General features: G+C 49.4%; 1 protein-coding gene across 3 annotated transcripts in view; it reads left to right on the forward strand.

Annotated features, from left to right (window-relative positions):
* The window catches only part of LOC116435082 (protein apterous-like), a 58,575-nt gene extending 46,662 nt beyond the window's left edge, over nt 1-11,913 (forward strand). For all 3 annotated transcript variants that reach the window (XM_031994249.2, XM_031994251.2, XM_031994250.2), the window contains exons 5-6: nt 4,074-4,291; nt 9,742-11,913. In XM_031994249.2, the coding sequence (XP_031850109.1) occupies nt 4,074-4,291; nt 9,742-9,957 (434 nt within the window). In that variant the 3' untranslated portion in view covers nt 9,958-11,913. The remainder of the gene's footprint in view (nt 1-4,073; nt 4,292-9,741) is intronic.
* Nucleotides 11,914-12,264: the final 351 nt, after the last annotated feature.

Consider the following 12,264-nt stretch of genomic DNA (forward strand, 5'->3'; position numbering starts at 1 on the left):
GCAGGATAGTTCACGGTCTTCTATTTAGTTTTATTTTTCGGTTGTAATTGCTGGATGAGCATCGTTGCCCGACATAATGCGCGTAACGGGAGGCTGACGTTGCTCGGGGAAATTAACAACGCCGTACGGGATAAAATATTGTAATAAAATGTGTATAAGTTTCGGAGCACGCGTTAAAAATACATCACGCAATTAGTGGACTGTGCAATTAGAAAGCATTGACTTGCAATCTCACCAATTTCGTATACGGCCCCCTGGACCGTAAAGTGGGCTACACTTCGAGCAGCAGCACGAAAGTATCACTGATCACGGTTCAAGAGGCGCGGAGTGTTACCGAACCCCTTATCTTACACAATTAATAGCACGGAAACATTGTTGCTGTCAAGAGTACAGTTAACCGAGGATTCCTACGAAACCGGCACATCGCATTGGCATTTAATTGATGGCCGAGCGGCGCGTTCAACGCTGAAATAGTATTCATTTCAATTAGCATTTAGATAAATTCATTGTGTATAAAATGCGTGCGGTAGCTTCAATCTACATACCACCTCCTTTTCCCGAGTCATATCCTGTAACTAATTCTCTCCTGAATGCACTCGAAAACTTTCAACGATTCCTACATTCTCAATTTCACTGTGCCTTAATAATTCCCAGCTAATTAAGCACCATCCTCTAAGAATTCCTCTCCTCCAAGCCGGGACCAAAATGGCGGGCAATACATCATCCGCGCTGGTTACATAAAAGTCTCCCTTCCGTCACAGCCAAAGCCCCGTGACACGAGAAGATACAATATCTAAAATAGTCCTCCTTCATCATCCGGCTCGCAGCGTCACGCCAATGTCACGATAATTTACCACTTTCGCTCTAAAGTCTCCATTTTCACCGGATCGTCCAACCTCGCTCGGTTACCAGTGCAAGCCGAAACCTCCTTCAAAGTAGCCTCCGTAGAAACAATCTCCGAAACGCAAGAATCTATCTAGAAGCTAGCGATTTCGGGGTCTAGGAGGCCGGTCGTTTGCGGCCGGGAACACCGTCCAAGCGAGCGCTGCCGCACAAAGGCCCGAGTAAATCAGGCGGCCGGTGTCCAACGCCGTCCGCCTACCAGAAAGAGTTACACCCGGCGATCGCGGCTACCTTCTAATTATATTGCAACGAAGACCTGTCGGCGTAACGTGGCCAATTTAGCGCCGGGATCCGAAAGCTCGCTAGACAGAGGAAGTGGCGCAGTGAGTTATCGACTCTTCCTCGTGTCACGTTCTGTCTTGCAGCGTCTTGTAGCGGTTGTCAGTACCCGTAGACCGAAATTTTCAGTAAACCTTAACAGCTTCTCCCAGTCGTGGACTATTCCGCTGCGCCCTCTTCTCGAAGCTTCGGTCGGTCGCTAACTTGGACCCAACCGAGATTCAACTGTTCACGCGAAACGGTACCGAATAAACGGTAAAAATCGGAGAAAATCCGTGCACCCGGCGGATTTCCATTATTCCCGCGCGGCGGCGTGGCTCGTCGTCTCGCCGACGATGGCAATCAACGGTGCCCGGCACGAAAATTCCTCCGCGAAGCAGCCGGCCGGCGTTGTCCGGGGATCGCGAGCGGAGCAGAAGACGTGCAGGACGCGGTCAGATCGCACGTAGCACCGGCGTGTCCCGGATACACGGATCCCGGGGCTCCTCCCGGCGTGATTTACGGGCGCGCGTGGGCGTGCGGTGTTTGCCACCGAACCCTGATAAAATTTGTCGCCGCGACATAAATTCACGAATCCAATCCCGGCGAAGCGTGTACGTGTCGCGCGTCGCCTGACCGCGCGCGCCGGCAGCCTTACCGTCTCTCTCCCCCTCGCCCTTCATCCCTCTCCCCCGGTTGCTCTCTTTTTCTCTCCACCCACACAAGGAGAGAACTTAATTTCGATTGTTGACCGACCGTGGGAACAAACGGATCGCCTCCGCCGCGCGCGGCGAGCCTCCGCGACGAGAGCCACCCGGCCTCGATGTCCCTCGGACGTCTTAGGGACCAGTCTCTCCCCGGTCCCGGTTCTTTTTCCTCGATTTCTGTCGAAACCGGGCAAAAAGAGAGGAACAAAATCAAAAATCGGAATCCTCATCGGCCGATGATACCACCCTGGCCCTCCCCCTGCCGGGGACCCGCCGATGAACCGGGAGTCCTCTATTTGGTCTTCCCGGCCTGGCCCCGATGAGGCGCGAAAATTTATCGTCGGAAATAAAATAATTTGGTAGGGGGACTGTCCGTCGATTGGGACTTTTTTTCTGGCAAGGTCATCTGGTCTCTCCCACCTTCCCCCGCTCTCTGTCTCTCTCTCTTTTTCTCTTCCTCTAGGAGCATCAACGTTTTATCATCTTCCACCCTTTTTGCTCGCGCTCGTCGATTTTGCCCGGCCGCCGGCGGGGATTGGGGGACTGGACTCGTTCCTGAATGAGACGTCGCGCAGCTTTTATTGGAAATTTGAGATTAGGGGTTGGGAAACGTGTAAAGTCCTCCGGAGACATTTCAATTTCGAGGGAGAATGATAGCGGCATAAAACCGGTGTTATTAGATACCGGGAATCTTAAAATATTATTTATTCCGAGAGCGTCCTCGCTTTCTTGTTGCCGGGGGTAGAAATTGAAATCTCGCGGGAGATCTGAATTCGGCTGGGAGGACGGGATCCGTAACGAAGCGACGACGTCGGACGCGAAGTTCGCGGCGACTCGCCAGGCTGGACTTCGTTCTTTTCGACGAGGTCTTCCTTTAGACTAGTTTCCCGACGAGCTTCCGTTGATCTGGACGCGATAGCGCCCAGCGATCGCCGATCTTATCGATCCCGCGGTCGATTCATCGTGCTACGGTACTTGGACCGACCGTCGAGCGACTGTCAAGCGCCGCTTTACCGTCCGCGGACAGGATCGGTATACCGGAATGAGGTATCGTGCCTGCAAACTATTTGCTGCATAGAGTTGTAATTGGCCCGTGTATCCACCGGTCTTTCGCATACGCTATCACCCTTCTTGTTTGCACTCGAGGAGCTAATGAGCTGTGATACACATCAAACACCGCTAGAGAGTCGCGGCCGGGCCGCCTGAACGCCCGCTTCCGACGGTTCATCGCGTTCCTCGGTGCGCCGGCAATTGTTCATTCGATAACTTTATCCCGCGATCGGGATGCCACTTTTGTTCCGTATCGCGCTGATGCGATTACGAATCGGCGGGCCGGATTTTTGTGCGCCGGGGAAAGGGAAGATAGGGGATCGTTCGTCTATCGATGGGAGATCAACGGCGAGATAGCTTTCGAGAGGATGGTCTTGGTTTGATCGGCTGGTGACTGGGATATGCTGTGGCTTTGGTGAGATTGTACGGTTTAGAGACCAGTGATCCGAAGAATCACTGTGTTCCGATCTTCGCGTGAATCTAAATTCGTTTAGATCGCGAAAGTAATGATACACTTAGATTATAAAACGACGTCTTGGAATTGCGGTTGGAAGCTTTGATAGCAGAAGTGGCGTTAATAGCTTCCCGATGCCCTTGGAATATCAAATTTCTCGACTTGCCGTGACTCGAATGAACCGTTTGAACTTGAGATTTGGTATAGGAAATTTATGAAGTCTCATGTATAATATTAAGCTTCGCATAATGCACCAACATATAAAATATTGAAGCAACGTCTTTGTTTCTTAATTTACGTACGTTCCCCGTTAGTCATTTTCCAAGAATGTCGTGCATATCTCATCGGAAACTGTCGAATGTTTCTAATGAGAAACTTTCGAGTGCAAACGATTAAAACCAATAGATACGATAGGTTTGAAGCGTTTATCGCTTCGTGGATCACTTCGCACGACGGAATGTTCGACTCAATTAAGAAACAATGTACGGTATAACGATATTTCCCGAATATCGACGTCACCGGCGACCGGAAAGACGAACAGCCCCGCGCCGGTGCATAAATCTAAATGGTCCAACCCTTTCGGCCGCGCCGGAAAAGATCCCCTGTACTGATACACCCGATACGGGCGGCTTCAAAAATACCAGGCGACACCGGTGTTTAATTAAGACGCATAATCCGGATGTTCGGGATTTATGTTGCAGATTTAAACGCGGACTACATAGATATGCCCTTCGGTAGAGGGGGGCCGGCGACTCCCGGCATGCCTGGTTCCAACAGCAGAACAAAACGAATGAGAACGAGTTTCAAGCATCACCAGTTAAGGACGATGAAGAGTTACTTCGCGATCAATCACAATCCGGACGCGAAGGATCTCAAGCAACTTTCCCAGAAAACTGGCTTGCCAAAAAGGGTGCTGCAGGTAAGCCTCCGCCATGGATTCTCTTATCGTTAGTAAACGCGCGCCTCGTCCCCGGCTCCCGGTAAATTGACAATCTCCTTTTTGATCGGCGACTTCTGTCGCTGTTCTTCTCCGTGAGCCGTCCGATCTCGCTGGTATCGTTTACCCGCGGTCCAATTTGTTTTCGCGAGACATGTGCCGGCCGGGGAGCTTTTCACCGGGCTTCGCGTAAATCCTGCATCCCCCCTCCCTCTCCTCTTGTCCGCTCGAGGAATCTTTGTTCCGTTGCGTTTTACCTTTACTTCTTCATCCGCTTCGAATGTCCTTTCTTTTACGATCGCTTGTTATAATTGTTAAGGGAACAAACTCAAGGCTTCGTTACCGTGCCTCCTCGACTCGGGACACGGGTTATCATTCCTCGAGAGCCATTTGTATTGCGAGATCTCGAAACTTTCGTCCCGTACGGTATCTTCTGTGCCTTGAATTGTTTAAAAGTTACTAACGTCGAGCGGTTCGGATTTATGTTGCCATTTCTCTTATTACTATAGTAATGTACCTATCTAAGCCCGCTATCGATTCACTCATTCCAATTCGACTTTCTTTAAAACTCGTTTCCACGTCACGCGTTTAATTCCGATTTTCCGATGATCACGATTTAAACGAACGAGTTTCCTTCTGGTCGACTGATTTCCGATTCGTTTCCTGTAGATACGGTTTCGAGGAATTCGCATGTGCATCCACAGTATCCTCGCGCAACGCTCAACTAACCCGAATTTGCTCGCGACGACACGGCCCATTCAAGCGAGCCCCGCGGAACGTCGGCGGGATCGTCTTGATGCGTAATTAAAACGAAATTTACAGGGTCGGTTCGCGGGAAAAATATAAATCCGCGCGACCGGCCTCCTCCAATTAGCGCGCGGCGTCAATGACGCATGACGACGCCCTTCATAGACGCTAAAAGTGAACGCCGGGTGGGGAGCCTCGGGGGACACGTCGTTTCGGACAGATTGTATCGTTGGAGGCTGCTCGTGTTGTTCGATTCTGGTGGTGCCTTCGGAATTTATGCGAGCGTGTTACGTTTATTTCTGCGGCTGTCGGAGGCGGCGAAACGGGCCGCGCGGCTTGGTGGGAGGTTAAAGATAGCAGAGATTGCTAGTTACGCGAAAAGGCAAGGGAAAATTCTTATCTCTAGACCCGGCCGGAGATTTCTGCGACGTTCCGTCTATTCGCTACCTCGATCCCGTGGAAGATAAATGGCTCGACGGATAAATATGGCGGCCGCCTTCCGAACTCGTTCAAAGAAGCTCGTTCCGCTCGTTTCACGGACGGTTGAACAACCTTTATTATCAAATACGATGTTTTGATGATCCGATTTGTGAATGTTTTATGGTAATTTCTGTAAGGAGGAATTAGGAGTATTCTATATTTGTGCTATTGTATTTTAGAGAATATTAGGTTCTCCCTTAAGTTCGCGCTTGTGATTTCTCTACCGTACAAAACAATATTTTATTAACTAATCGTACCACGTGTTTTTGTGACTTTGAGTCACTTATAAGAATAAAAGGAATGATTGAAACATTAGTGTTTCTGTCTATAAGGCCCAAATTTTAAAAGCCAAAAGAACTTTTGGAAATGCAGTATGAAATATTCAAGAAATTTAAGTGATAAGTTCAAATGTGATTCCAAGTCACATCGTGGTCTGATTAGGTTAAGTATTTCGTTCTCATAACTTCAGGACTTGCCGCTGTCGAATACCTCCCACCGATTAAATTGAAACAGTTCAAACTCGTATCCGCGACTACAAAAAGGCGCTGCGAAAAGTATTAACGCGCAACGACGCGAACTTACGGGACGACGTAATATTCTAATAAATAGTATATTGGTTTTTAAAACAACATCCGACCACTCGAATCGAATTTCGAATTCCGTCACTAGACACGTTAGTATTAATAAATTTTTGGATTAAACTAACATCCTTCGTTAAAGGCCCGATCGCCTATTACCCGGCGACACGGAAGAGCACGGTTCACCGTAAGCCCGCGTTGTTTTCGGTGACCTAAATGTTGCTGGTTCTCGATAATCCGAAAGTTACGACGCGCGGGTCTCGCTAGAATCAAAACGGACCCGCCGGTCCCCGTACCGTAATTAATTTTTTACCCGGCCCGGAGAGAAAACACCGCGAACTCGTAAACTTTCTTATTCCACATGCCCCGACTATTTCCAGCGTAAAACCTCCACCGCATCAATTACCCTGCGCCCCGTTCCCGTCGTCCGGCAAACAAATCACCGGTAAAGGATCAGAGAAAAATCCTCGTTAAAGCACGCAAGAAACTCCGTCCCGTAGTCTCAATTTCTCAATTCTCTTTACCCAAAGATTTCCCTCGCGCAGGAAACGCAAGCCGCTCTCGAAACCCGACTACGGTCCCTGGTACGAAAATAAAACGAGACGTATTGGTTAGAAAGTCTCTCTCGCGGATGGTCGTCTCCCCGTCGGATACCTATCGCACGTGCAAAGAAAGAACGTTTCGAAATGGGGTAGGAAGGGGAGAGGGTAGACCGCTTTCCAGGGTCCGGGTAAAAAAGGTGCAGAGAAAAATCGCGGCTGGAAGATGGATAGCCGGTGGTTCGATCGTTTTTCTGTGTTGTTTTTTTCCCCCTTTCTTTCTCGCCCCCCACCCACCCCCCCTTGCTCGTTTTTTCCTCTTTACCCCGCTCGAGCCTCGTGGTCGCGCGTTGCCAGCCTCCTATAAAAATATTCACGTGCGGCGACGGCGGCGGCGGTCGAACCGTTCGCGCTACAGACGTGTGCAACACGCTCGCGCGCTCAGACCGCGGCGCACGCTTCTCCCAATTAGTGTGTGCTGCCGGCGGCGGCCGCGTCGAGGTAAAAGAACCGCATGGGCCGCGTGATATTTCCGTCGACGAGCCTCTGCGGCCTTTCTCCGTAATTATGGCCCTCCGTCAATCCGCCGCTACTCGAAATCCCCGCGGCCCCGCCGAGGACCGGGGCGAGCGAAACTTTTGTCGTAACGAGCGCCGACCGTCTCGCGGCGCTGCCCTCGTTAACCCACTACCGTTAAATTACATAGGCGAAATATCTATTCCGCTAAATCCGGGCCGGACCGGGCCCGTCTTTAATCCGTGCGCCCGACCATCGATCGCTGATCGGACGCCGGCCGTCAGCTCGGGCCCCAGTTTTCGACCCGGCCAAATCACCGGTTCCTGGCCGAGCTTCTGGGCTTTTGCGGGCCCGCCCGCCATTACGTGAAATCACTTCCGCTCGGCTACCGTGCCGCGGTTTTTTATGGGGAATTAATCTTCGGCGCGTCGTGGTTTCGAGGCATTTTGCGGGACGCCGGTTCCCGAGGATTCTCCTGGAGGGAATTATGCCGGGGATGTTGTTTAGGTATTTTCTCGAAGCGGATGTTTATATGGTTCTGGGGCTGAATTATTGCTGGTGCGTTATTGTTGCGGATTATTGGGAACGTGGGTAATAAATGTTTCTGTGTAATAAATTGTACACATGGTATCGCGGTTTAGTTGGGCTGGAAGGTTGCGACTGCCTTTAAAGCGAATTTAAGGATTTATTGATAATTTGAGGACGATTTATGGGACAGTTCATTTTCAATAGGCAAAATAGAAGCTTGCGTAACTATGCCCTTGCAGTTCAGTATGCATTACTTCGGTAATAACCTCGGTGTTTCTTACGACGTTCCAACAAATGGACTTCTAGATTTTTCATCTAAACTGAACACACAATTTCAAGTTAACCGTGTCTAACAGCCGTGTTATTCAAGTTTCCCAATCCAATCCGTGGCAACAAAACCATCTCCCGCTCCTACATAAAAGGCCACAACAAAAACATCTCCAGAACCCCCTAGAATCATCCTCCGTCGAGCGAACTTTCACGCATCCCGAAAGACAATAACCATCCAACATCCCCCAACAATATTCCAGACTCGGCGAATCACACACGCTGAACAGACCCTCATCCCCCCAGTCGAAAGTTCGCAGATCCTCGCGTGTCCTCCAGGACAAACATCTCTCCTCGCACAAAGACCTCCTCCCTCGGGGAGTGGGCACGTGAAATCCTCGAAAACCTTGGCTCCAGTTCGCGAGCGGATTCGGGGATCCGTGTAGACGCGCGGTGACTCGATGGCGCCGGCAGCAGCCAAAGAAGATATAGAGAAAGAGAAAATGCCGGGGTCGTCGGGTGGCCCGGGGGAGGCGGAGAACGAGAGAAACAGAGAGAAAGGGAGAGCCAGCAAGAGAAAGAGCGAGGGGGGGTCAGGGGGAGGGGGAGAGAGAGAGAGAGAGAGAGAAAGCCAGCCTATTGTATTCGGTGCGGCGTAGGGTTCTTGGTCGCCATCTTGCTTGATATTGATCGCGAAACGCACGAATACTCGCTCATTCGCCGCGGCTGCGTTCGTCGCCGCTCTCCTCTCCGTGTTCCCTTGTGTGCACGTACTAGACGCGCGAAATATACGTGTGCCTCTAGCGGCATATTCCCCACACGCGCAGGTGTATGTGGAAACCCGTACAGACGTAGAGGAACGCTCGCGCGCCTCGACCACGAAGGGGAGGCCCACGGTTTCTGTCGGTTGCAAGGTCTCTCTCCTCCCGGTTTTCAGTCCGCGGGGGAGGAGACTGGATCTTGAAAATGGCGACGCGGATCCCGTGTGCATCGGGGCCGTCTTTTATCTATCGGTGACACAAGGGGTGGAAAGAAAGGGGGAAGGAGCGGCGGATGGCCGGAGGGACGACGCCCGGACGAGGCTCGAGTGTGTGTCGTCGCATTATATATTGTCGCATTGTATGGACGATGTAGCTATCCTAGCGGGGCCCGGCCCGCTGACGTGCCGGTGCACGCGTGCGGCTGCATTTAAATTATTCCCCTGCGCGAAATCCCCCCTCGATGAAGATATATAACTGCGGCGCGCCGCGCGGCGAGCGTTTTTTCGTACGAACGATATCCTGTCCTCGCCGTTGTTTCTGCGGCCCGTGTTCTTCTTCGGGTGTCAGGTGTAATGACGGGAGGGGTATTCCGTGGTAGGCGTGTTCTTTTCTTTTCCGAGGGGAGGTGAGGTACTTTTGTTGGCGACGTGGACACCGTGGGAGCAGGAAATCGTTAGATTTTAGGAATACTCGATAAGATTGTTCCGCGAGATTGTTGCTTTAAATATCAAGGAAACTAATGCCTTAGAGTGTTCCTATAGTTACATCTAAACGTTTCCGCGGAGATCCTTGAATTCGCAAATCCGTTAGACTCTCAGACCTTTAGATCAGATTCCTATAAACTCTTCGATTCTTAGATAGCATAGAATAGTCCCGCGAGTCAAATTCTAAATTATTCATCAAACTGTGGCACCTACGTAACAAATACCAAGATGACAGTACTATAAATACGTTTAATTCTCCTTCGCACAGAAATCATCGTTCATCACTGAGCAACATCCATTATTTGTTCGCAGGTCTGGTTCCAGAACGCCCGCGCAAAATGGCGGCGCATGGTGTTGAAGCAGGAGGGGAAGTCGGACAAGTGCGACAGCGGCGTGGACGGCGGTTCCCTCGGCGACCTTGAGCTCTATGGGAACAGCACCGGAAGCGGTGGTCCACCGATGAGCCCACCGTTCATGCTGGGCGGGCCGCACAGTCCCGCGTCCCTGGCGTCCCTGGACTGCGCGTGATCCCCGAAATCCCTGTTCCGGGCGAAGTCCATCGAACGATTCCTCGCGACGGACGCGTAATCGAGAATCGTTCTCTTGCCGTTTCCCGCCGCGCCGGCGACCCAGGGAGCTCGCGACGGGAAACTGTTCCTCTCCAAGACCGCGATTCCACGATGTTTCCCCGTTCTCTCGACGCTGTGAATAATTTATTTGTCGCGGACGAACGCAGCGGCTCGTCGGTTGATCGCGAATAGGGGCTCCCGAAGAAAGAGGACGCTGTTTCATCCGGGAAAGCCTCTTTTATTTTCACGATTTTCTCGTTCCTGCGTGTCGACTCGATGTTCCCTGTTGCCGTTCCAGCCATTTCCATGGAAATGAACGTCGTTCCTGGTACTATGGCAACAGTTATACCTCGTTGCACCGCGGAACCCGTTGCCGATGTTGAATCATTGGCGAACGAACGGTGGAAACCGTTTCTGGGAGACAATATTCCCGGGTAACTGTTATTTGATAGTTTAAGATCGATTCTTTTGCATTGGATCTATACGAACTTCGCTTTTAAGCCGTGTCAAGGTATCTGTATCCCTTTTCTTTCTATTAACAACGATATATTCACAAATTGTCACAAGACAAAACAAAATACCGAGGGTTGATCCTTCAATTTTCTTAAATGTATTTTCAATCGTCTTAGTCGATCCAATTCATTGACACTTCCCCAAAAGTGTCCATGAATACCCTATTCGAAAAATTGAGTAAAACAGATAGTTCGTCGATCGTAAACTCTCAAATGATTTGAATACGCCCAGAAACTCCTCCGGTGCAAGGTACCGAACACATTCGATCGGCCATCTTCCCGATCGAGCTCGCGGGACAGAAGCTGAAGAGCACGCGAACAAGATGGCGGGTGTACCATAGCGTATGGTGGTCAGTTATAGTCGAAAAGCGTTAGAAATCGTATTTATTGTGTCCGACACGGTGAAGCTCCGCGCGCGTGTCCGGTTCGAATTCGTTCGACGGAAGTGCACGATATCGCGTGCGCGACGCATAGATGGGGATACTGAAATCGATCGGGAGCGTTTGTAATTAGTTGTCGATGTCTATTTATTGGTTATAAGCGTTCTGAGGTAAGCCTAGTTTGGGTTACAAACTTTACCAGTGCTGTGTGAAAATCCAACGTTTCCGAGAGAGAAGGAAAGAAAATTTTCGAATGGGAGATGTAATACTGTCACTAGTATTACATAATATAAATAAATTAAATATATATATATAATATATATAATATAATATATATATATTATTATCTAATACATATATTAGATACATATACATATATATTATTATTTAATATATTATTATCGGTAAACGAATTAGGCGTCGAAAGCTGGAATCGGTTAACATCGAATTATTCGTTCCGATTGATTGAAATCGCGACGTTCGAACGAGTCATTTGGAAATTGTTCAATAAAACGGAAGAATACAAAATTAAGCGGTGCGTTCTAATGGCGTTTCGCGTCGCGTGAAACGTTGGGTTTTAACGTCGATAAATATAAATATATAAATATATATATATATAAATATAAATATGAATATAAATATAAATATATTATTTATAAATAAATTCGGGCGCGAGAACGACGTGTAATTATAATTATTGCTCAAACGAGAGAGACGACGAACGTGTGCGGAGCGTGGTAATGCGATAGACATTGGCGGATCGAGCCGCGCCCGATCGCGAATCCTTTTGCGTAAACATTGACGTAATTGTTGTAAATAAAGGACGTTCCTCAAGTTTCTTAAGGCACCGCTGTAGGTTGTAGGGATTATAATTGCATTCGGTAGCGGTTCTGTTAGGCAAGGTAATAATGATGACGACGATTATTATTATTATCACTCCTATTATTAATATTCTTGTAACGAATGGAACGATTGTCTAATTTTACAAGATGATTTTTTCATTGAATATATTTTGACAATATACACGCTGCCTCTGTCGACTTTTTCTTTCTCAACCTTCACCGTCCATCGTCCGTCCTCTAACCGTCGGCATCCCTTCGTCTTCAAGGAAAACTTCAGCGAACTTCAACGAGGAATCGAGAGAACTCGAATCGATAACGAGCACCGAGAAATATCTTCCTCGTTAATAACGGGTGATTCCTCGGGAGGGGAGGAAACAGGCCTGGCACGGAAGAAACCGTCGTTTTCGAAAGTTCGTTCGCGCGAGCATAATCGCCGCGGAAAAATCTGTTGCGCAGGTAGAAGAAAAAAGGAGAACGAACATGAGATATAGTTTCCATCGAAGTGCTCGCTCTGGAGAGGTGTACCGCCGGC

Source organism: Nomia melanderi, chromosome 4 (assembly GCF_051020985.1).
Source record: "Nomia melanderi isolate GNS246 chromosome 4, iyNomMela1, whole genome shotgun sequence".
NCBI classification, from domain to species: domain Eukaryota; kingdom Metazoa; phylum Arthropoda; class Insecta; order Hymenoptera; family Halictidae; genus Nomia; species Nomia melanderi.